Below are 27006 nucleotides of genomic sequence, written 5' to 3' on the forward strand. Positions count from 1 at the left end.
CAGTGGGCGCTTCATTTTCAACATCATCACAAAATAGTGAAAATAATGTCACATGAAAGTAATTTAGCAAATCAGCATACAGGATTTAATTCATTCAAGAGATCGTATATATAGTTCATAATATTTTGAATGGCACGTTAAGATCATGAAATTGTCATGCTTTTTATATTTCCCCAAATATGTAGGAACATCTCCCCAAAGTAAACATCTTGCGACAACTTCTGAGGAAAGTAATTCAAGTCCGGCAACTGATGAAGAAGCAAAAGGTTGATATTTTTTTTCCTTTGCCAAATACATGTATGATTAAATACGCCAATTTGTAATAACTGCTTCCGCATGAGTAGATGGAGATCATTATATTTTGCAGGGGCTATGGTATTTATTGTCAAATCAAAATAAATGTACAATACTTAATAAAATACTTACAATACGACAATACAGTACTTTGCAAAGTGACAGGTTTCTAGCAGAGGAGCGATAACACAATTTAGACATAAATACAATAAAGAAGCATAAGATAAAGCATTTTGGAGCTTTGCGGAATAGTGGATTAGTCTTTTGACCTTGAAATAGAGGGTCGTGGGTTCGAATCCCAGCCATGGCGTAATTTCCTTCAGCAAGAAATTTATCCACATTGTGCTGCACTCAACCCAGGTGAGGTGAATTGGCACCCGGCAAGATTCATTCCTTGAATGCACGAGCGCTGAAAGGCAGCTCGAGCTAAAGCAGGGGTAATAATAACATCGCACCTCGAAATAGAATATTTCTAGATAGATAGCGCTATACGAATGCATATTATTATTATTATCATTATTATTATTATCATCATTATTATTATTATTATTATTATTACTATTATTATTATTAATGAAAAATGCAGCAGTAATCTTTATTAGCAAAAGTAATATTGATTGCAAAACGCGTTTTTTTATTTTATTTTGTTTGATCATTTTTTTTCCATAATCATATAAAAACAGTTCATTACAATACAAATTAAATACATGCAATAATATACATTCATAAAAGTAAAATACATATAAACAGTTTACAGAATGCCTTTCAATGAAAACAAGAAAGGGTAAATACATGCTGAAATATTTGAAAATGAAAAAAGGGAAACTAAAATAAGGCCATGTGGCCCTGTAAAATAAATTCCCTGATATCTATAGCTAATACAATAAAATATATTATGTGTTAATGAAATGTGTCAGAGGAACATCGACAAAAAAATATGGCAATACATGCACTACTTGGGGTACATGTACATATCAGTATTTATAAAAAAATAAAAGAATGTTTTCAAATGTTTTTGAAATGAGTTTTGGTTATTAAAAGAGAAATATAATTTGGTAATAAAACTTTCCAACGATGAAAATTATATAGACTTCTTGTATTGTAATTGTGAACATTAAGATTTGAAGGGAACATAGTAGAAATGCTATATGGAAGTAGATTGTGAAAATACAAGTAACCCAACACTGCTGTTTGATACAGATATAAATCACTTATATTCAACGTTTCGAGTTTTATAAAGAGAGGAGCAGAATGGGCAAGGTAATGGCTGTTGGTGCAAATTCGCAAAGCTTTTTTTGTAATCTAAATAAGGTGTTTATTTTCAACTTAGTACAATTACTCCAAAGGCTGACACAATACGATAAATATGGTAATATACATGTAAGAGCATAAAAAATTGAAATCAAAGAATGATTTGAAAGATAGTATTTAAGCTTAAATAAAATACCAATACATCTGGATACTTTGCAAATAACATTGTTAACATTGGTATCCAATTTTAAATTACAGTCAATATAGATTCCAGGAAAATTTACAAAAGTTACCCTATTTAGAAGAATTGAATCAATGGAAATGGTAATGCCAGTCAACGTGTTTGAAATATCAGCTAAGTTATGTGAAGAAAATATCATGAAATTGGTCTTCTTTTTATTTATGAGTCTAATAGTTTTAAACCAATTACACACTTTAGTCAATTCGAAATTAAAGTTTTGTTCTAAGTTTAAAAGGTTAGGTTGCGTATAAAATATTGTTGCGTCATCTGCATACATTGTAAAATCAAAATTACCAGAGGATTTAGCTATGTCATTTAAGAAAAGCAAGGGTCGAGAATAGACCCCTGGGGAACTCCATTATTTACCATAAAACGAATATAAACTGAATATTCATAAAAACAGTAAATTGATAACGGTTTAGTAAATAACTCTGAAACAATTGACGTGCTATGCCCCTCACACCATAATATTTCAGCTTGTATAAAAGAATGTCATGATTCACAATATCAAAAGCTTTGGAAAGGTCCATAAACAGACCTATTCCAAAGTTGTTATTTTTTATGGCTCCAATTATTTTGTCTTGTAAATTAATCAAAGCATGTACAGTTGAATGGTTTGAACGGAAACCATATTGACTATTATTCAAATAGGAATAAAGACGTTTGTGCATACACTTTTATATTATTTTTGACAGAGAAGGTAAAATTGAAAAAGGTCTGTAATTTTCAAAATTATGACAATCATCTTTTTTTATAAATAGGAACAATTTTTAGCAATTTTCAGTTTGTCTGGAACAATTCCAGTAGCTAAATATTGATTAAAATATGTGTAACTGGTTAAAACAACAGTGCTAATAGAGTCAAACCCACATGACTTAGTATTTTTTTTGTGTTTTACAAGTTTAAATAATTTCAGTTTCATTTACCGGTGTTAAATATAACGAAACAGCACTTGGAGTTGTGAGATAATCTTTGAAATCAGAAGATAAATAACTATTGTCTTGAAGTAATAAATCAATTGCCTTGGCACATGAATTAATGAAATGATTATTAAAATCATTCGCAATTTTCTGTGGATCATCGACACGTTTATCATCAAATATAAAATACTTAGGAAGAGATTTCTTTGTTTTCTCAGTATGTTATTCAAAACAGACCATGTGCCTTTGACATCATTATGATAATTGTTTAATTTATTGGAGTAAAATGATTTTTTTTTTGCGTTCCTCAAAATCTAAATTACTTTGTTTCTAATTTTTTTTTTTCATGAGATAAAGAACGATGATTCAAAAATATTTTGTAAAGCTTATTCTTTTTTTTTTTTTTTTTTTTTCTTTTTAACCCTTCCACAGGGTTCCTTTATTGAAATCATTATAATACATATTTTCAAACAATACATAATTGAATGATTAACACAGTATATGACACACAGGTTAAATATGTACATTACAATATTCCATGAAATTGTCATATTATTTGTATAAAAAACGAAAAATCAAAATGCAAATGATAGAAAAAAAATTCATACAAGATATATACCCACACACACAGACACACACACACACATATATATACATATATGTGCCTGCGTGCGTGCGTGTGTTTTAGAATGTTATCTGAGAGATTCAATGTAATAAAATGAAAGATGACCACCTTTTTATGAATTTCTTCTCTTTCAGATTTGTTTATATATATACTTTTCCATACTATAATAAGATTTTATTTCAGACAAAATATGGTCGAAAACTGGAAGACAGTGTTTGCATTTTGCTGCAAAAATTTGTTTTCTAACTATTATCAAAATACAATTAAGAGCTCCATTATTGTTTCCGTAAAAACCGAATAATTTATTCTGATTTAAAATTTTGATGTGCAAATTGTTACGAGAAAACCAGATTTCGAGTTGAGACCATATTTCGTTTGTGTGGGCACAAAAACAAAAAATATGCATAATAGTTTCTTCATTATTATTACAAAAAGTGCATAAGTTATCTGTAACTAATTTAAATCGCAACAAAGCATCTTTCATATAAATAATTCTATTCAAAAGCTTATTCTTTTTCCTAATATAACGTAGAATTTCAGGGGTGATCCCTGGTTTACGGATGTGATGTTTCTTATCGTTACATTTAACGTAAAGGTAAATGTTTGTCAAATGCATTAAGTAATTTGGATAAAAACAAATCATAAGATTCATTTACAAACAACAATATATTGAAGACCATTCTGTAACATACAATTCTGCAATCAATGAATCAATACCATCTTTCGTAATCTTGCGAGATAATATTTTAGAATTACATGCATCGTTTGAATTATATTCGATTTGAGAAAGATGAAAAACTGGCAAGCGGTCAGAAATATCCACACTAAAACTTCAACTATGATTAATACAATTTATAACATTGGTAAAAACATTGTCAATTAGAGAAGTAGTATTGGCAGTAATACGAGTCGGAATTTTAATGAGGGGTATGAGACCATAAGAAGAATTGATACTCGAAAATTGGTAGCATCAGAATTATTAAAATGTTTTAAGATGTCGATGTTAACTCTTCATGCGTTCACCTGTAAACCCCCTCTGTGTTGCATTATTTTAGGGTCTCATTCACATTCGTGCCATTAGTCACAGACTCATAACAATAAACCTGGCCATGGTATTGTTTGTGAGGAGGGTTTTATTGATTTTATCCTCTCCTTTTTCAATGAACTTCCTGGCTGTGATCAGGATGTATTGATTTTTGGGGAAAACTCAACGATTCTGTAATTTGTAAACTGCGATAATCCGTCGAACGCTAAACTAATGTCGCACGCGCGATCGGTATGTAGCTAGGCATGTTCCGGGGCATGCAATTGTTCGAAAAACAATGGGACAGGGGACGTCTATGGGAAATGTGTGGTTGTGCAAAAATGCGAACGAAACACGCCTACGGATGTGCAATAATGCGAACGTAACGCATGAAGAGTTAAAATCCCCAGCAATATACAAATTGCAATGTTCACATTTAAGCTTACATTACATGTCTTCATAAAATTTAAAGAACTCGTCAACATTACCACTTGGTTTTCTATATAAAACTCCAACTGTAGTTTCAATGTTATAAAGATTTAAGACATCAATAAATAAATATTCATAATCATTAACCTCATTCTCATAAGCAATATTTCTTATTCGGTATTTCAACTTATATGATACAAAAAAACCTACACCTCCTCCTCGACAAAAGACCCTGTTGGAATAAAAAAAATGTATAGCCTTCCAGCTTAAAAGGTAAAAGTGGTATATCAGTAATCCACGTTTCAGAAACTGCAATAATTGAAAATAGTATATAAATTGTTGATATAAATTCTGTTTTTTTTCACAAAGTTTTTCTGAAGACTACGAGCATTTATGTGCAGTATACTCAGCCCAAGATGTTTATGAAACTTCATATTAAAGTCATTTGGTGTGTAAATAGAAGTACTTGTGTTTACAAAATTAAACATATTTAAATCTGGATCAATATCTATTAACGGATTCATATAAAAAAAAACGGGCAAGAATTTATATTTTCCAATGCATATGTATGTTTAAATCAGGCTGTCTTTTAATCAATTGAGTCTTTTAATCACTGAGCAGAACACTGATATAAGCATTGATACTATGTTTTTTGTCATTGTGCTTGCCATAAAAATCATATTTCAAGCTTGTAGATGTTCTTGGAGGTTGATGAATCCCAGACAGTAGATGCATATTCCACCAAACGTCTGACGAGTGATTGGTATGCTGTAGCTTCAACTTGGGAGAGTTTACTGGCAGGTTTCTTCGTAGGAAGGCAAGGGTGTTGTTAGCCTTTTGACAAACATTGCTGATGTGACTGTTCCACTTCAGGTCTGATGTGATAGTGACGCCAAGATATTTTGTTGCTTCTACAGGAGTGAGGATAGCATCTTTGAGTTTGTACTGGTGTACAATCCTGTTTCGCTTCCTGGTGACTGTGATGACTTCACACTTATAGGTGTTCAATTCCATCATCCACTTACTGGTCCACGTACATAATCTGTTGAGGTCTTGTTGTAGGTGGTCAGCATCAGCATCTGACTGAACTGTGAGGTAGATGATAGCATCATCAGCAAACGGTCAAAACTCTTGACTTGAGTTGATCAGGCAGGTCAATGATGTAGTAGAGAAAGAGACAGGGGCCGATGACAGAGCCCTGTGGCACGCCTGAAGTTTCGTCGACTTGAGATGGACTACGACCATCCAGGAGCACTTGCTATTTCCTGTTATGAAGAAAGTTAGCAATCCAGCGGTTGTTATGTCCTCTAACTCCATAGAACTCCAGTTTCTGGAGAAGGCGCTGGTGACCGACCTTATCAAATTCCTTGCTAAAGTCCAGCACTAAGATGTCTGTCTGCTTTCCATCTTGAAGGTTGTTGGTCAGATCGCTTACCAGTCCTAACAATTGTAGCTCACATGACATGTGTTGTCTAAAGCCATGCTGAAGAGGGTACAGAATATCCTGGTGGTTTCCATGCTTCATGGTGTTACTTTGGGAGTATTATTTTGAAGCTTAGTGTCTAGTGATAATCTTGCGCAATGGTTTGATTTTATGATTAGTATTAAATGAAATAAACTTGGAACTTTCAACTCCAAGCATGATTTATTTATCTTCACTCGTGTGCTGGATGGCCCTCTTCAGCCACAGGCTGTTCTTTCATGGAGTTTCAGTGTACACGTTTGAAAAAAAACATACACAAGTAAAACACATACATGTATAAAAGAAAACATAAATCAATACCAAACGTAGTACATGCATGTAATCCTAGACAAGGTAAGGTAGGACTATGCAACTTATACAAACATCAAGAAAACATACAAGAAAAAAAGAAATAGGAGGTGGTGTGGGGGGGGTTAATGAGGTCCTAAACTTTATTTTGAAGGTAGTATGATGTATGATATTAACTTGTTTTATATCTAGCACTATATCTTATCTCACGATCCGTAATTCTGATGATCACTAACACAGAAAAGCATATTTCATGTCGGGGGTGGGGGGGGGGGGGCAGTGTATGTGAGAATGCATTGAAATTGCATGCTTCGAAAAATACCCGACATTTGAATGAAGTTCGTGCTTATTTTGCTTATTTTTAGGCAATTACACATGTTCTTACAGAGCTATTTGACACTTTTCTTTTCATCTACACATACATACAATTTTATTTGGTGGTAATTTTATTGGATTCTGTTCGGATTCATTTTGATATCGTTACCACAATTGGTACAGTGTATATATATCTTTTTTCATCTGCGTCATTTTTCTTTGCGTGTGTGCGCGCCTGCATGTGTGCATATATGTATTTTAGCGAACATTATTCATATGTGTATATAAAATTTGTGTCTAAATTTGTTTATTACACAACAATGCATCTACGCTTTTGAATTGTAAATGATGATCATAGACCGTACTGATCACCAAGTTAGATGTTTTCCTGGACTTTTATAAACTTTATTTGTTTTATTTGGCTGTATCACACGATATATATTTACACATATATTGGAGGTGTGTACGCGGTGACACGACATATGCTCCTGCGACAATTGCTCCGGTCTTAATATCTCAGAAGGCATAGTATAAGAGTGTGGATTGTGATGGAGTTTATGGTTCAGAATATTGTAATGATTAAGATTAGGGTTTATTTAGTTTTGGAAGTTAGGTTTTATAGATTTTCCATCGGAGCAATTGTCGCCGGAGCAAATGTCATGGAACCATGTATGCTTGGTGTATGCGTTCATGTTCTACTGACCTAAAAAAAAATGACACTTAAGTGAATGTTTGTTGGAATTCATAATCAGAGAACGTAGCTGACTAAAACTGATAAAGCGCAAAACGGAATATCGTGATAAACTGAACTGGAAAGGGATAATGTAGAACCCAGTTTATTAGCATGTTATTATTTTATTATCATTATCATTATTATTATGATTAATTATTATATTGCCTAAGACAACCTAACACACAGCATGCTATGCTTTGCAGATATTCATATTGAAGAAATCGAGTTTGTTTAGCATATTTTATCTGGGTAATTATTTGGGCAAACTGGTATTTGTTCAACCCTGGTAAAATATTTATTAATTAATCCCATCAGTCTGTCTTTCTTCTTCTCACTCGCCATCCATTTAACCATTTTTTAATTTCAAACTTATCATATTTGTTCCCCCTAAAGGTAATCGAAAAACAAATCTCACTGCCATTCTCATCGGAGGCTGTTCAGGCCTGGTGGTTCTCCTTATTTACATTGTAGGCGGTTTTATTTTCTACAGGAAGAAACGAGCTGGTAAGAAATTTAAAACCTGAAAATACTGACAGAATTATTGGCTTGCCAATTCTAATTCATTTTTCGGACGTGCTTTGTTTTGGCTATATATTATTTTTCAAATATATTCCGAACTTTAAGAAAATCTACTACCTACAACCCGACACCCCTAATAGTAATATGTCTAACTTTGCTTTTGAAGGCCGAATTATTGTTTTGGCTATTTACAAAGAACATTCCCCATTGTTTTCTTTGTGGCTGGTCATCATCAATCATTTAAACTATGTCCAAGTTTCCTTTTATGTCTCACCTGAACGAAGTTCGGCACAGACCGACATGAAGTAATAACTTATCCTGCTGGTCTGTTCGTCCGTTGGGCTGTTTTCTTTTTCTTTTTCTTTTTTTTTTTTTTGGGGGGGGGCTGTCAAGGTTTTTGTTCATGTTGCTCTCATTTCTTTATTTTTTATTATGTTCATGATGGGCATGATGGGGTCAAACGTCATCTAGCATAGCTAGGGGTTAAACAGTCAACGAAGTCATGTTCATCCATTTTATTTAAGTTTGTGTGCAAGTTAATTGCTCTCATTTCTTTATTTCACCATGATTAAAATGATCATTGGGTAGTGCTGCATGTGTCTTGTTGAAGATGATGGGGTCAAAGGTCACGAATGGTCAATTTCTATTCAACTTGGTATCATTTCTTTATTTATGCATCAATTGTGTTTACACTTGGTATAATTATTTGGTAATATCCCATGTGTGTTCATGACTATGATCGGGGTCAAAGGTTATCTATAGGTTAAAAGGTCAAATGATATGAGGTCCCGTCCATACGTTTTTCAAGTTTTTGTTCAACTTGCTCTCGTGTTTTCATATCTGCACCAATTCACGTGTGGTCCCGAGGATATATATATATATATATATATATATATGTATGTATGTATCATGCAAACGACCTGAATCTACAAAATACAGATACGGTCCCGAGTTCATTTCTGACGAGCATGGGACCCCGACTAACGAATTTCTTCTCTTTTCCATTTGTAGTAAGGAGTTCTAGAAAAACCGAATTTATAAGAAATGCCATCAGATCGAGTCCACCACAAGACAGGAGAAGGACATTGCCACCAACCCCACCTGGTCATCCTCCGCTTCCTGACCGGTCAACCTCTCTGCTACAGAGACAAATGCCTTCCGCCCCACCTGATATTCCAATGCGGTCCCTGGTACCGGTATCCGAAGACACTGTCAGAGGTTCGGGGGAGGGACTCGTGAAAAGCCGAATGAATGAGGTTTGTTCTTGTGTAATCATTCTACATATTTGGCCTTTGATATGTTTTCTTCTTCTTCTTCTTCTTATTATTATTATAAAGTTGTCATTATATTTCAAATAACATACATTCAATTTTTGTAAAGATTTTGATGTTTGTACAAAGCCACGATTTCGTTTATATCTAAATATCATCCCGTGTTTTATTTGACTGAATACACTTTTCAAACAGGAACGCGCTTTTTATTTGAAGAGTGGACAATCGCAATTTGGTTGAGTCAAATGACAAATACATCTAGATTCTTGGTAACTGTTCAAATACTTTTCAAATACTTTATGAAGCAGTTACTCTGCGTAGACAGAGTAACGGAATTTTAAGCTATCCACATCTGATCAATTTGCACCCCCCCCCGAAAAAAAAGTAAAAATAAAATGATTAAATAAACTTGTTTAGCCTCTATTCAATACATTTTCCAGAAGACTAGTGTCATTGGAAATTAAGACGCATAATGAGTTCGTACAGACAACGGAAAATATTTCATCCCGGCCTGTCAAATGACTTGATGGGTTAAATCAAATTGACTTTCCTAGACATGTCATCCAATGGAAACGATTATCGCACACTTGCATGCCTTACGAGCCCTCATTTTGTCAAGCTTATTTTAAACCAAAGATATATAATTCATAATGCAAAATAGGAGTTCTTTAAGACAAACAACTATTGAAAGGAGGGAAATGATCTTATTGATTTATTCGTGAAAAGCATTAATCCATTTTGTGGTTGTATTTGATATTTTCTTTGCAGTGGGGTATATAAATAGAGATATAATAAAATTAATAAAAATCGTGCTCTATTCTTGCGAGACTATTGGATTCTTTTACTGTTACTAGTTTCCGTTCGTAAGGCCAAGTATAACCCGACGAACAGTTTTCGAAGGTGCTAAATTTCAAGCTGTGTTTTTGTTTCCTTTATTTCTGATCAAGGAATCGGATATTGAAACGGATTATGACTTGCTCAACCACGGATCCCCTTGGGCAGTTCCACATGTGTACAGGGAAACAACGAATGGATTGGTAAATATGGTGTGGTGATTTGCATGTGTCCAAGAGTCGAAGTGTGTTGTCCAAATAAAGATTCGATGCAATATAGCTTGGCATGGGGTGAAGTAGAATTCATAACAACATGAATGATGTCATTAGTTTCTTGCTATTTGATTATGTTACGTTTTTTTTCAAAGCAATTAAGAGTACAAATTAAAAAGAATAAAATCTTTATTCGTGATTATATTTTATTGCCAAGTAAGTTCAGTGGTTTGAACATTTGTGACGTATTTAATTGTGTCGTTCTTCAAAGGCGGAATATGCACAGGTCAGTCGACCAAACACCAACAAACAGATGACACCATCAAGGCACCAACCACAGAAGGTAACAAACTCTAATATACTTTGCTTGTTGATCATGTAGATCGACTTGAAATTTAATGGGACAGACAATTTTCTAACCATTTTTTATGAGCAGAATAGATCCAAGCTTGAATCAGATTTCAACACTGTCATGACTTTGAAGATTATGGTGATCTTCATTTGCACAAATTTCATTTTGTCAGTTTGGGGGGGTACCAAACTGGGCATGGATCCTCAAGTTCAACCGTCACCGTGTCTATCGATGAGTTACCGGCTACACCTAATAGTCATTTTTCTATTTTTCTTCTCCATGATAATAACTTCTTTTGCTCTGTATAAATTCACAACTCCAGAAATAATCACATGGAGACAGCAAATCATTACCCTTGCAATTAACATTTGATTGTTATATATTGTTCCCCTCTGCAGCAAATCTACGACAGCGACGCCGACGACTCAGATTATGACCTACTAAATACATGTCATCTAACAGCTAGTGCAACAGTACCACACGTTTATCGGGAGACAAACACGGGCCTGGTAAATCAAAATCAATGTGACTATAAAAATGGATCCCCATCAAAGTTCGTTACCACACTAAAATAAAAATTAATTTCACAATATGATTTTATGGTAGAATTATGATATATGTAAGTGGTAATTATGTTTAGAGGGAAGGAACATTCAAGACCCTAACTATCAATTATTTTAATGCGAGTTTGCTTAAATCTTTTTGCACATTTGAAAAGAAAAAAACAAATGATTAAATTCCTTCACAATAAAAAATGTTTCCATACATGAATATTGCTTGCTTTTCATAGTATTCTTGGATCAGCACCATATTACCGTCATTCATTTATCAATTACTACAGACCAAACAGGTCTTTGCGCTCATCCACTTCTGGCTTCATTGTTATTCCTGAAATTTCAAAAACCTGGGGGAAAGATGTTAGATGACCCAGGTGAGGTGAATGGGTACCCGGCAGGAGTAATTCCTTGCATGCACTGAGCGCCGGTGATGGTAGCTCGAGCTAAAGCCGGGGTAATAATAACAGCGCTTTGTATCCTCTGGCAAAAAGCGCTTTATAAATCCAGCTATTATTATTATTATTATAAAGATCATTTTGTTTTGCATGCCACACTTTGTGAAATAGCCTTCCTGAAGACATAAAAAGCTGTACCACTATCGAAATTTTCACAAATGTTCTAAAAACTCTTTTATTTAAATCTTAGCTCTGTATGCACCTTGAGCACTCTACATAGTGGATTTTGCGCTTTAAAAGTTCTTACATTGAAATTGATGACGATCCAGGATTTTTTATCTTAAATTTCAGGACAATCATTTTATGAACCAATGTATAAGGTAAAAATTATTGGAGATCGACTGAAGCTAAGTCTAAAGAACTGAGAAATATTCTTTTTTTTCCTCAGAGGTAATCGTCCCGGGCTTATCGTATATCACTTGAATGTGCATATTTGCAAATTAAGTGAAGTAAAACAAATGTTCCCTCAGTGTTAAAATACATAAAAAACTACTGGTATTACACTTCGACATAATTTTATAATTGGGGACCATTCCGTGTGTTTAATGGGAAAGTAGAGTACTGCTTATTATGACCTTAAAAAAACTTGGTTTTAAAAACACTTAACACGAAACTAATAGGGAAATAGATTGATCACTTTGGGCGAGAGTTTTGTATGTTTTTAGAGCATATTTTGCTGAAATCTCTGCCTTAATTATTAATGTAAAACATTTAACCTATATCCTAACTATTCCAATCATGAAACCGATCACCCAACTCTGTGTTGAAAAATAACCTTGAGGCTTTCAGCATTTGTCTTAATTGATATTTATCAGACATAGAAGTGAAATGGAAAAGAACAATCTCCATAACTTGGTTCTTGCATAAATTTCGCTTTCTTTTTCGTGAATGATGAAAGAAACAAGGCGCATTTTATTCAATAGGCCTTCAAATGCAACATTCGTAGCTCGCTAAATTGGGTGAATGCTCTTTCAAAGATGCACCTAGCCATAGTTTGCACAATGGGAACAGCAGATTTCTATCTCTTGGAATCGTTACAGATTTACACATCTTTAAAAGTTTCAAAACAGGGTATGCACCCTAGAAGGTTCACCGTGTTCAAAGATTTAGGAAGGCCTCTTCCGGGTACAAACGGGAAGCAAACATGTAAATTTTGTGAACATTCACTCACTTAGTGTGCAAGATTGCACCTGGAAGGTGCGCAGCTATTGCATTTGTGAAGCGATGGTGAAAGGCATGTGGGCCAGAAAAAAAGTGAAAGCATGTTTTTCATTGTCTTTTGTGTCTCTCTATCACTGTTTTTAAGGCTGAGTATGCTGTAGTGAGTAAACCAGGAGACGAGAATAAAGGACAGTCGTTGGTTTCCCATTCCAAAGCGGTAAAGGTATTAGTATACTCCTGTTTACACTAAACACTTTCCATCGTTTTTTTTTATTTCAGGGAAGGCGGAACAAGGCTTAAAATAAGTTTGTGTGAAGGGAGGGGAAGGGGGGTTCCTGAACATGCATACAATGACAATTTGATTGGAATTTTCTTTCTTTTTACACATCGATACTGAAAAATAGTTCAACTGCCCTTGTTCACTCTGAAATTAAATTATTTTGATTGTTGTTCATTATGTTATACTAAATAAAATTTGGGTGTTTCTTATTGCCAAGCTGTGATCTCAATAAGTTGTAATTGACAGCAAACCTTAATAACGAAACTGTTCAATAACATTCTTTTTTTGTTTTTGTTCGAAGTGTGTCGGGCAGATACTCTCATTGAAACAAATTATGCATTCATGGTATATAATCATTCACCCATTATACCATTGTTGATAGCCTAGTATATCCACGTTGAATTGTTCTCGAATCCATAATGACAATAAATTGCCTATTCCCTGCGAAGTACTTAGAAACAAAACGAGAGTACTTTGCTTTCTTTTACTCACCAATAGATAGGCATATTAGCTGTCTGTGTTATCAACAATATTCATTTTCTGCAATACAATACTCTGAGAACATTATAAATAATATCACACGACATGAGGCTCCCAAGAATGTAACTTTGCAAGCGATTGTAACTTTGGCAGCGAACGTGCGGTTTCATTTTTATAATGTTCATTTTGTCATAAAATCAATGATGATTTGATCAACAGAAAACAATCCTCGGCACCCTCCAAAATTTCAAGATTTTATAGCATTTTGATAATTGGATTTTTTGCAAGAATGACATATAAATGTATGCCTAACAGTGACTATATGAAAAATTACAGAGGTTGAACCTCTGCATTGATAATCATTTTTCCTTGAAAAAATATCAGTTCACATTTTCCAGAGCCATAGTTTGTCTTGTTGTTAGGTGAATGATAATAATAATTATTTTGAAATAAGTTTTATATTTTACCCAAATTCCATTTGTATTATGAAATGTTGCATGCATTAGATCCCCGTAGATCCCATTTTTCACTCCTCATCTTTATGTCAGGGCCATGCGAATAATAATAAAAATTCTCAGGTTCATCTTGTATGTATGCTACATCTTTTTAAAAATATATGCTGCATTTTATGTGAACATCATCATGCATACAATTTATTTTTGAGATTTCAAATATTTCTTGTGATCCAAGAGAACGAATTTCCCGAAGTTTATGAGTTGACATACAGCTTTAATTTTCATGAATACCTGTTTTTTATCCAATACATCATGATTGGAGTGCATGTTCATCTTCAAAGAATACTTTTTATCGAAACTTTCTGTTTTCATCCAGATTCCTCATAAAGTGGAAGCCGAGTACGCAGTGGTCGACAAATCGGAAAAAAGAAATAACAAGAGGCGATAATCGAAGAATTCTTAAGGAAGATATGTCAATGTGTAAATTTGAAAACTGGCGAAAAGTGTATGTGGGGGGGGGGGGGTAATCCAATGGTGATTAACAATCATCAATGATAACCCAACAACAGCCACACATTATCTACATTTAGAAAGATGAATATCCGTAGAATGACTGGTTCGTGTATACATGCACAATTACACCCATATTGACCTATTAATGATGATGTAAACGCAGTTCAATCAAATCTTGTTTAAGAAGAGCGAGAGTGATAATACTTTGTGTAGAACTGAATAAAAATGGTTTTCTATTTAATATGATGTACATATTATGTTATGAGAATGCAAAAAGAGTTGGATTTTTTTATATTGCGACGTAATATTAAGATTCAATTCGGTCTAATTAAAATAATTCAGAAGGCTGACAATGTCAGTTCATAATCAAATGCATAAAATGTAACAAATATCATTAAAATATTAAATGCAGTACCTATTATTAGACCAGTTTAGCAAAGAAAAATAAATATTCTGTTTTTAATGCATTAACATAAAAAAGCAAAATTCGAACTTTTGTTTACATGCTTTGTTAAAACGAACTAACTTCAGGGTGACTTTCCCTTTAAGTGTTTTGGCTCGGCAACGTATTATCAGTTTGCAACAGTTTCATATTATTGATTGCCCAATTTGAACTCAGAATTACTGGTCTAGATTACTACATGATTAAGTGTAACTTGCGGTAACCAGGGTAATTAATTAGCCTAGACATGTTATCTATATCAGTACTGGTGATCAATCTAGTCACATCATCGTTCCAAGGAATAAATGGACAATCTGCTTTCAATTACTATTCGACAGGACAATCATATAGTTTTGCAACTATGAATAACATGTAAATTCAGAGCAGTAGCGAGGGAGGCGAGGGGAGGGGGCGCACTAAACACTCCTTATCACGTAAATGTATGCATCATTTACTTTGCCTGATCCCCTGTATCTGTACGATGTATTGATAGTTCTATGAACTATGAATATTGATGATAAATTGGTCTAAAGCTCACTATACTAGTACTAGTGTAAATAAGTTGTATTGTCTAATAGAATCCGCGCATAAATTTAGAGCTTGTGTAAAAAACCAATGTTCCTTTAAAAAGTGAGTAGGCCTCATTACGGAGTCGTGCAAAGGTATCATAGCTGTTTTTTTTAAGAGCAATGTAGTGAAATATCATTTCTCTTAATTTGGAAATAAAAACACTGCAAGCTTTAATAAACCATTATGCACTTTAGTCAAATTTGTATAATTGCGCTCTCATTTTAATCTCTGCTGTCTTCTATATCTTGTGTTTACTATTATCAAAAGATCGTGACACTACCCAAAAGTGAGGTTGACATTTTATTTACCAATCGATAATTTACAAAATTGAACGTTTTGAGCAATGTTTGTGATCCTGAACAAGATGCGTATTTAACAAATAATTACTGCGAGCAGATATTTTTCATATATGTTCTGATCTGATCGAAATGGCCCTGTTTTTAGGACTGTTTGCAGTTACCAATGAGGTAATCTAATTATGCGAGCACGCGCCTAACAAAATGACATTTTGACCTAAAAACTGGACGTTCTATGCACTTTTTGTAATCATGAAGAGGATAGGTATATAACTATGCAATTGATTATAGCGCAAAGCGCGAGCGGTAAGAATATTGAAATTTCAGACCTAAAACGAAACATTCCAAGCATTTTTGTAATCATTAACAGGATAGGTATATAACTGTATTATTGAGGAGAGCTAGAGCAGAAAGAAAATTGAGATTTTAGACATTAAAATGGGCGATTCTAAGCAATTTTCTAATCATGAATCATGACGTCACTGTTCAGCCGTGAAGACGTGAAAAAGCACAATAAAGCCCGTTCTAAAACCAGATGTTTTAGTTAATGTCGTTATTTTTCCATTTATAACATTCTTGTAGTGGTTATTGTCATTGCCATTTTAGTATTATCATTATTATTATCATTATTATTATTATCATTATTATTATTATTATTATTATTACTACTACTACTATTTTCATTATTATTATCAGTATCATCATCATCATTATTAATTTCATGTACATTTGTTCCATCATAAAGAGATAGAAGGGGGCATCAATAGAGGAAAAGTGGAGATTCGGGAAAATTACAAGAGAGTGATTTGAAGAGTTAAATGACAGAGAAAGAAATAGTTGGTCAATTTATCAATTTAGTTGGGAAATGTAAATTCATGGTGTAAGAGAGGGAGAGAGTAAAAGAGAGAGAAGGGGGTACGGAATGACTGGAAGAACTGAATATACTTACAAAAATCGCACAAAGTTTTCAAAGGCATTTTAATGGAATTTCCCTGTTTTTAATCAATATTCCATACCCTACCGTAATTTAAAGTGGCACTTGAGAGGCTTCTTATATCAGACTGATTCCATTCACAATGCGATGAGGATAACGCTTTGTTTCATATATTTTCATGTTAATAAAACATCGAATATCAAAAATAAAAGCATCCCCTACTATAGAGTTGTTATTTCCTTGTATGGAAAATCATCTAGATAAAAAAAATGAGAGACCAAAACAAATGTTGTATGCACACGCACATAAACTCTCACACAGACACACAAACTTTTTTTTTAATAATGTTTTTATTCTGATTTCATGAACATAACATTTCAATTTAACATTTCAAATCATATATAATACTTTACACTTCATATTTTCACTTTTTTCCATTAACTTAACAAAATCATGAGTCATATATATCTTTAAAAAAAAATCAACAATGAAATCAGTTATTATAAAAATGCTTAAAGACCAAACTTCCCCCTCCCCCCCACCACAAAACACACCCAAACACACACACACACACCCAACACAACACTGCCCAGAAGATCTGCTCACACTCATTATAAATAAATCATGTTTAAAAGTACAAAACAATTCGATGAAAAATTTTGAATATAACAAGCTCACGGGAGAAGCATTACATATATTGAAAGTAAATAAAGACTTACAACTTAACCTTGTCACAATTTTACTGTTTCCCATTTTTGCAAGTGCCGCCCTAATTTCCCCATTTTAATAGCTATTTTCTTTTCTTGATCCTTATATTCTAAAATAAGTTTATGTATATCGTCAATGGTTGGTAAAACCCCCTCCTTTCTAAATATAAATAATATATATTTTACCATAAAGATAATAGTATTACAACTTTTTATTCTATTTGTATTGCCTGACAAACCAACAAATATATCCCGCCAATTCAAGTCCTTTATTTCATCTAATTCAAATCGCTGTATCAAAGTTTCCCATATCAGTTTGACCTTTAAGCAAGACAAAAATATGTGAATATGTTTCCGTTTCCAGTTTACAGTACGAACAGAGATTATCTTCAACAAATCCAAATCTAAACAAATTAACTTTAGTGTAAATTGCCCAATGCAGAAGCTTAAATTGAAATTCCCTCTGTCTTCCAATTAATAATGTTATTCTTGGTCTAAAAAAACATTCACTAATTTCTTTCTCTGTATAATTATAATTATTTTGTCCATCTCTTATCTGTAAATCATATGACTTTTGCAATTCTTTAATAAAATATTCATATATTTTTCTTGATAATACCTCCTTAAAGCTAATTTCCCTCCCCAACAGAAGCAAATTCATATTATAATTAAATAAGTCTATGTCACAAAATTGTATCGAACCTAAATCATTTCTCCAATCACTTGGAATTGCATGATATATTTCACCTATTGTAAACAAAAGATCACTTCCCATACCAAGGTTAAAAAAAATATGCGACTGGTTTAACATGTCCATTGTCAATGGTATGTTCAACCTTAATTAACCCTCGTTCTAATAAATCTTTATCAAATTTTTTTTTTTTTATACAAATATTCTTATTATTGAAAATGATTGGATTTTTAGAACCATTGAAATGTCTTAAATTATCAATCTTTTGCCAAGCATCTAGCATTTCCAAATAATAAGATGGAATATTCAACTTACTTTTTATCTTTTTCAGTTCATAATCACATAGAAAAATTAACCTTCCTCCAACTGAACTTAGGGAATAATCAAAAAATAACTTCCACCCCAGATTTCTTTCTCCATACAAAAGTCTTTTTACCCACATTATACGCTGCGTTCTAACAAATATTTCAACACACCCTCACGCACACACACACACACACACACACACACACACACACACAATATATATATATATATATATATATATGGCATGGTTTTCTTCGCAGTTCGGGTAATGTTTAAGAATGTGAATTTAACAAAGAAAATCTGTGTAATTTTATGTTTGACTATAGGCAGTAACGATTTGCCTTGGAACTTTCATAAAGTTCTATACATCGTCGGAAGTACATTAACTGTCCTGATTCTTGGCCTCATTGTTACATCGGCTGCATACATGTGGTTTCAACGTGACACAAATAAAGGTGAATGTTTTGATTTATACTTTACAGTCAAAGCATCGATTGCGCACATGTATGCGAATGGAAATCCGGTACTTGCTCGTAGAAAATGCAATTCAGGTTGGTCGGCGAGGTGTTTATTTTACAAATTTCTATGTAACGCCATTTTTTCTTTCTTTCTATTACATGCATATAAAATATTTTCAAAAATACATCCCTCTTCTCTACACTTTTTCTCTTTTCTCTAATCGTAGATTGTTTTGTTTTCAGTTTATTTCTTTTTAATTGATAGTTGCTTTTTTAACATAATTATAATAGTTACAATTTGCATGTACCTACTCTATTTGTTGAAGGTGGCATTCCTCACTTCGATAAAAACCTGTTGTATATGGCTGAGTGTTATCATTATCATGAATAGCAAATAATAATCTTCCATTTTCAGAGGAATTTTGGTTTGCTTGCCAGATACCATTGTAATATAGTAAGCGTGAGCATGTAAGTTAACTGATATATTTGACAAATCAACGTCTAAAACGTTTCATAGTGTCGTTCGTGGTAGCCTTGTCAACGGTCTCACTGCCATTAATATCACAGTGTCAAGGAATCCACTAAAAAGAAACACCAATATCTTTCAATCTGAGTTTGTGCATTCTAAATAGAATTTCATATTTAATATTGCATTTTATGAAATATAAATTGATTAAAATGGCCACCGTTCTTTTGTTTTAATTGAAATAGGCTTTACATATTACTAATGAAACGAGTCGTTTTAAACTGTAATGACGTGAATTTTCTTTTTTTTGTGGCGATCTTCTGGAGATTTACACTTTTTTGGTCTATATTTCTTTACTAATGTACACTACAGAAAAAAAAACTATTTGCTAGTGTGTGTATTTGAGTTTTGTCACAGGCGTATAAATCAAATATGAATATTTACGCCTGGGACTGACCTTTAACGTCTATACCCGAAAGACGTGGCTAGGGCTCGAACATCTGCATCAATGTGTAACTTCCCCACATACTACATGTACCTTGGATTACCGGTGCGCCGCGGCGCACGCCACAACGGCCAGAACTTTTACCTATTATGTCATTATTATGAAGTGATGTCATTATTATAAAGATTGATACACACTTTCGTCAAAGAATGTATATAATATAGTTAAAGTTCGTTTCGTGTGACCTCTTATCATTTTCTAGGATTTTTTTCTTTTACTTTCGAATCCGTTTTTTTTCTTAGCAGGAAACGCACATGGAGCGGGAATGAACGCCGTAAACCAGAGGGACTCGAACCACGAACCCCGTGCTGATTTTTCAATGGTAAATATAATTGCTAATACTACAATTAAATAAAATATCGGGTGAAAATTAGGCAGCATGAGGTTAATTATGCGTCCAACCAATTTAGGGCAGCATCTTACCCAATACGGAAAACAACGGTCCAGAAAGGTTAAAAAAATAAGCAGAAATTACTTATGAATGGGCAAAATTTTCATCAAACTGGATAAATAAAAACGCCTAAAAGAATGCATAATGTTGGTTGGACACGAAATCACTCTCATGGGGCATTTTTATCCAATATCTTTTAGCATGTTTATAGTGCACTACCTGTAATGTTGTTGATGAAATCATCACGACCATGCTCAATATAATACACCCATTTTTAAAATAAATAATAATATATGTGATAGATCAAATAGAAATGAGAGACAAGTCGCAGATCGAAAATCATAGGAATTCGACAACCCAGTAAAAGACATGACGATTTTTGTTTTCATTTAATTTTCTGGGTTTCAGTGTTACATGATTACTCTGTGAAAAAAATGAGCGAAATTGATAACGGGGAAAAGGGGAAAAATAGTTTTTCCCGCGAGCGTTTTCTCGGTCAGTTATAAATATTCTGAAACTTGGCAAGCTCGACTTCATCGAATATCGCTTCATAATTATCTCCGCCCTAGTAAAGTACGCCATTGTTGGCCATTGTCGGATATATGACTATTTATATTAAAAAATACAAACATGTGTAAAGTTGGTGGCGGGTCTTGTTCGATCAAGTACAGGATACAGCTTCAAAAGAAAGTTAAAAACATTGCTTTCATTGATTTGAATAGAACCCATTCGAGAATAGGACCAATCCTAAATCGTATAATCTTGTAAGGTTTGTAATAACGATCATAATTATGAGGATTTTACAGTGGTAAATAGAATACTATACTATACTGTCTCATGTGATATCCCTGGCGATAGCAATTGCATTGATAAACAATAGCAGATATATGCTGACACTCATGCTAAATTTCATGGTAAAATTATAAATATAGCGAAAGACAGAATTAGATATATAGACCTTATCGCGCATCTGCAACAATTGATAATTTGATGTAAGCTGAAACTATTTTGAGATGAATGGACCAACATTATTTTTATCTACATTATCTACAGCCATGTTAACAACTTGTTTTTATATTCGCAAGAACAGTTTGGTTTGGACATAAGAACATTTCTATTCTGACTCCCAGATCACATGTAACAAATTCTAAACGTGTTACCTAATTAAGTTTTATATCTCATGAATTCCCCAGTCTAGAACTGATGCGGATGGAGACTCCAATCCCGCTGTTTCTCAAACTGACACTGTTTCCAAGCAACCCATCCAGGAAGCTCACAAATACATGGAGATGAAGCCCATATCTCATCAAAGAATTCCACCCAGTCAACAAAACCATACACCTGGTAACTCTTCTTCTCTGCACTTGACACTGTCAGCTTCTGCTTCATCACGGAAAGAGAGTCCAGCCTCAGATGCCATACTTAAAAAAGAGTTTAATTCCAGTGACAGAAGATTCATATCATGCTCAGGTCCTGCAACATTTCCTCGGACTGGAGTTTCGCTAGACAGTCTAGATTCGGTGATCACAACATATTTATGATTTTTTTCACATGATTTAATTGAAAAATTGTCATACTTCATAGCTAGAAAAAATGGGGTTTGTAGTACTTACCATGATTTCAGAAAAATATATTTAGCAGAGACTGGAAACAATCATAAAATTAGCGAGATGCTATTGTTTCGGAACATCCATTAGAATAAGTAAATGAATGTGTTAAGACGTAAAGTTTACTATATAATCAACGTGGACTTGAGAAAGTAAAAGAAAAAATCTTACAAAGACAACTCCTGGTCATGAAATCCATTTGTCTTATAAAAAATCTGAAAATGATTGAAAAATAATAATTCAAAGATCCTAAACTTCGTATGTGCATTATCAATATTTATAAATTAAAGCGTTCTTCACAACTACTAACTGCATTCGAAGAACGACTTAAAAATGTTCGCTTGGCATAATCATAACGTATATGCCTTTGAAAGACAAATGGTTTGCAATGGGCCTTGCATACCTTTGCAAATCCTTTGGCCCATTACAGGAGGAATTACAATTGATTGCAATTCATAAAAATAAACACAATTAAATATCAAACCAAATTTTAGACAGGGAATTTGGACTCTTGGTTAATTCATCGAGTTGACTTTTTTCAATGGGTTTCAGGACTTCAGGAATTATTTATTTTAACTTGCCGCCACCACCCTACATATATATATAAATAAATAAATATATATATATAATATATATATATATATATGAATATGCATGTGCATATGTGTGTGTAGGGGTGTATACAAATTAACTACCAGTAAAGAATATCCATCTACGTGAGAAGGATTTATAATGCTGTGCAGGTGTATATCAAATGCAATGTACTTGTACGTATGGAAAAAGTAACTGATGTTTATCTCGGTTTATATAGAAGACACGCATGATAGAATTAACAGCTCTATGCCGTTAATTCTATCATGCTCTATACGTATTCAAGCTTATTGATGTACTTATTATTTAAAGTAGTTGTTAAAATAACTTCAGAATTAAAAGTTATAATGATAAAATAATATCATATTTATCCCCACAGTAACATAACTATTAATCTTAATTATATTAATAAATGTCGGATTGGAATTTAAGATTATAACCCATCGGTAACTAACAACTCAGGCTGACCATGTCACTGTGATTACTGTTAATATGTAGACCTTTAATCATATCAGTAGCAGTTTAAGCTATATTGAGCCCTACTGAACATAATCATGGTAATAAATTAAACAATAAATTACTTGTGATAACTGGTTGATGACTAATATCTTTGGTTTGCTGAATTAAGAGTGGTGCTGTGGGATATTTTTTGGAGATTATATAATAATTATATGGAGATTTAATACTTGAAAGTCCAGAAGACCAACATAATTATACTGATATATTACTACTATGATTGGTCGTTTAACTGATTGTGTCGTTACACGACTAAGAATTTATTCTATAGTTTGGTGATTTATGACAGAGTTTGTTAATATAAAATAATTATGATGAAACTTTAGGCAAATTACTCTTGTCAAAGCCATACTAAGTAACAAACTGATTATGTAACATTTCTTTGCCAAAGTTGTGTAGATAGTACGTCAGCCATTGTTTATAAAATGTTATATTCCAACTATGCCGACTTAACTCTGTAAATTACTTCTATTGAATTCATGAAATATGTAGTTAATTATTGTACACACTGTATGTGGCATTAATATCTAAAACTATTCTAGGCGTCAACATCATAGACAGCCACCTGAAAAAAGAAAGGCTTAATAACAAACCAAATTCACGATTAATGCACTTATTGTAATATCAAAGAATAACATTAATGTTACATTTAACCGTCAGTACATGTGTAAGACTAAAAAATAAACAAAACTGATACCACTCCACGTTTAAGATCATGAGTATGCAGTTATCATCATGATTAATAATAAACATTTATACATGTAATGCACTCTTATGTAGTAAACAAAATGCAATAAAAAATGTTCGTATTTCCGTGAATGAAGTTTTATTCTTATTCTGTATTTGTGTTGGCTCTTTGTAATTGCTGTTGTTATTGGTTGCTGTTTTTGCTTCATTCCTATTTAGGGGTTAACAATGTCAGTTCATATGTACAAGTCGAAAACATCACTTCACAAAGAGTTCATTAACTTGATTACAGGTAATGAATCTTTAGTTCCCTGGTCATAATAGTGTGCATTAATAATTGAGACTGCTAATGTCACTTGTATTCTAATATCCCCCCTCCCGAAAGGGTGGGGGTGGAAATTCTAGTCGAACTTTAAGATGTTCAGTAATTTCAGGGATTCATTTTCCCGAAAAAAAAATATGACACTGATATAATACAGAATAAGTGTCATTGTGATCATTCTCGCCTTGAACATTTAAAATGATTACACTTTACTTAAGGAAATGCTTAGTGAACTCCGTTACAACTCCTCTTTAGGGTGACTAGTTTCACTTTCTGGAAATAGATGATAGATGAATGTAATTAATCAATGGTTAAAAAGAGAAACTCTCCAAACCCTTGAGGTACTTTGAGGTTTCGTAGATGTTAAGTTGGATGTTTTTAACGATTTCCTTACCTAAAGTCATTCAAAAGGTTCCCGAAGATATGTCAGGAATAGACCATACTTCTTTACAAGAATGGATACCAGTAACAGCAGTCGAGGGATGGTTTATTCTATATCTACGTCAGGTCTATAGAGTTTGCCTGATTTCATTGACATGTATTTTTCTTATATGTTTCACGAATGATATGTGACTTCCCCATTTATTGTTAACACTTCAGATAATTTTTTTAATTTGATTTATATGGAAAAGCTTAACGATTAGTGAGGTAAATGCAATATTACTATCATTTCATTTCCAGCATGGATGTACACGTATCTATATTCGTGGTTACACAAACACCTCCCGTATCGTCCCTACAAAAAAATAAATATATAACATGAATGAATCAAAGAATGAATTATCCAATGCAATGATAATGACAATTACAAGTTTGCAGCCGATCAAAATACATATAAAAGTAAGTATTAAAGGAGCCAGAAAATAGCATGAATGTTAGTCAAGTCTGTCCCCGTGTAGTTTAGGCAGATAAGCAGGTTGATGGAAATCCCCAACAGATCTTTTCGTGTAGGTTGTATTGGAATCTTTAGAAAGGGTAAATCTAACCCAAATGGAATATGTCATGAGGAGAAAAAAATCGAATAAACAGAAAAGAGAATGTCCTAATAATTCCAAACAAGTTGTAATCTCAATACTTAGGGCAAAGCAGATTATCAATATTACATCGATGTAGAAAGTTATTGATGTGCTGGCTGGTTTTATCAAATTTCCCGATTGTAGGTAGCATTTATAATCGCACGTACTTTCGCCAACTATGCCAACGCAAAATTAATACAGACTTACGGTAGGTGAATGGTGAGATAATAAATGAAAAAGGGAGATAGAGAGAATGATTTACGTCGGTATGGATGTGTGTGGGTGTGCATGAGTCGTGTGTGTGAGGGTGTGCGTGTGTGTGCCTTCATTTTCAAGCAGACCTCAAGAGTTGTCAACATTGCAAACGACCGATGACACTTTCAGTTTTACAAGGCTGAATAATATGCTCTTATGCAGTGTGGTAAGCCATTTAAAATTTCAAGACTGTATTCGTGGTAATGCTGCTAAGTGGGTCTTTGTTAAATAAACAAAAGAGATAATTATCAGTCTGATAAATCACCATGTACATATACACGGATAATACTATGTATATACAATGAAAAGAAAACTAAATGGAACCACAAGTCATAAAATACACTTTCTAGTTTTATCTTAAATCTGGAATAGAAGTGACTTCCTTTTTTAAATAGTGATGCGGTTCAGCGTTTCTAAGTAACTGCAAACATGGCAAAGCTTAAGATATCTCCTTCAAAACCGTGGGGGAATGCACTGTTTTGTAGAATTATTGTGGGTTTTGGGTTCGTTTGTCACATAAGGTTACACAAAATAGGGAATATGCATCATCCTTTTTATGTTTAGTATACATTTACAAAAAAGGTGCAAAACACTATTATGTGGCGGATATGTCATTCAGATTCTGCAACCACCATTTGCAGCGCTACAGGATGCGGGCCCTTTATTTTTTAAGTAGTAAACAAATGGGTAGTGGAGAAAAAATGTAGATATAAGAAATCTACCACACCTCTGTAATATAAATAATATAAGGTTAATGTCACTTTAAACCCTGCCCCACCTTTATCAAACTATCATAGCACCACCCCCCCCCCTCCCCGGTGGGAGCTACAGAAACTAAGCCTAAATGTATGGTTCGTATGTGCCGCGGTCGAGTCCCCCATTTTCAGCCTAAATTTCTATTCTAGAGCATCACAAATTTAAAATCCATAAATATTCCTAGTTTTTTCCGTTCCAGAAACCCTCAAATTTGTGGTTTCTCGTTCCAATGCGTGCCCATCACGAGCTACGTAGCTGATCGGGACGGCTAGCTTGATCGACGAGTTCCGGAGAACTGCCATCTTTTATGTGGTCAGTTGCAAAGCAACGTATTTTTAGCCGTTGTTGTCTCACCTGCATAGCAGAGTGAGACTATAGGCGCCGCTTTTCCGACGGCGACGGCGACGGCGGCGGCGGCGGGTGTGGCGGCGGGTGTGGCGGCGGCGGCGGCGGCGGTGGCGTCAACATCAAATGTTAACCTGAGGTTAAGTTTTTGAAATGACATCATAACTTAGAAAGTATATGGACCTAGTTAATGAAACTTGGCCATAAGGTTAATCTAGTATTACTGAACATCCTATTAGAGTTTCATGTCACATGACCAAGGTCAAAGGTCATTTAGGGTCAATGAACTTAGACCATGTTGGAGGAATCAACATCGAAATCTTAACCTGAGGTTAAGTTTTTGAAATGTCATCATAACTTAGAAAATATATGGACCTAGTTTATGAAACTTGGACATAAGATTGATCAAGTATCACTAAACATCCTGCATGAGTTTCACGTCACATGACCAAG

At 33.6% G+C, this 27006-nt stretch overlaps 2 protein-coding genes across 2 annotated transcripts; both read left to right on the top strand.

Annotated features, from left to right (window-relative positions):
* Nucleotides 1-200: 200 nt before the first annotated feature.
* Nucleotides 201-14683, top strand: LOC121420848. The gene is made up of 8 exons (XM_041615468.1): nt 201-266; nt 7997-8107; nt 9134-9378; nt 10341-10430; nt 10711-10782; nt 11190-11300; nt 13110-13187; nt 14556-14683. Exons 3-8 carry the CDS (start codon nt 9274-9276, stop codon nt 14625-14627), a joined length of 528 nt encoding a protein of 175 aa, XP_041471402.1. The 5' UTR covers nt 201-266; nt 7997-8107; nt 9134-9273; the 3' UTR covers nt 14628-14683.
* Nucleotides 14684-20328: 5645 nt separating this feature from the next.
* LOC121420552 lies at nt 20329-22120 on the top strand. Its single transcript, XM_041615217.1, has 2 exons — nt 20329-20389; nt 21652-22120. Exons 1-2 carry the CDS (start codon nt 20333-20335, stop codon nt 21997-21999), a joined length of 405 nt encoding a protein of 134 aa, XP_041471151.1. The 5' UTR covers nt 20329-20332; the 3' UTR covers nt 22000-22120.
* Nucleotides 22121-27006: the final 4886 nt, after the last annotated feature.

This window comes from Lytechinus variegatus, chromosome 8 (genome assembly GCF_018143015.1).
Source record: "Lytechinus variegatus isolate NC3 chromosome 8, Lvar_3.0, whole genome shotgun sequence".
In the NCBI taxonomy this organism is placed as follows: Eukaryota; Metazoa; Echinodermata; class Echinoidea; order Temnopleuroida; family Toxopneustidae; genus Lytechinus; species Lytechinus variegatus.

Bases quoted from the DNA above. Each gene is read 5' to 3' on its own strand.
- LOC121420848 (XM_041615468.1), top strand. From the start codon at position 9,274: ATGCCTTCCGCCCCACCTGATATTCCAATGCGGTCCCTGGTACCGGTA. The intron at 10,783-11,189 runs GTAACAAACTCT...TCCCCTCTGCAG, and splicing joins CAAGGCACCAACCACAGAAG to CAAATCTACGACAGCGACGC. The intron at 11,301-13,109 runs GTAAATCAAAAT...ACTGTTTTTAAG, and splicing joins GGGAGACAAACACGGGCCTG to GCTGAGTATGCTGTAGTGAG.
- LOC121420552 (XM_041615217.1), top strand. From the start codon at position 20,333: ATGAACGCCGTAAACCAGAGGGACTCGAACCACGAACCCCGTGCTGAT. The intron at 20,390-21,651 runs GTAAATATAATT...TGAATTCCCCAG, and splicing joins CCCGTGCTGATTTTTCAATG to TCTAGAACTGATGCGGATGG.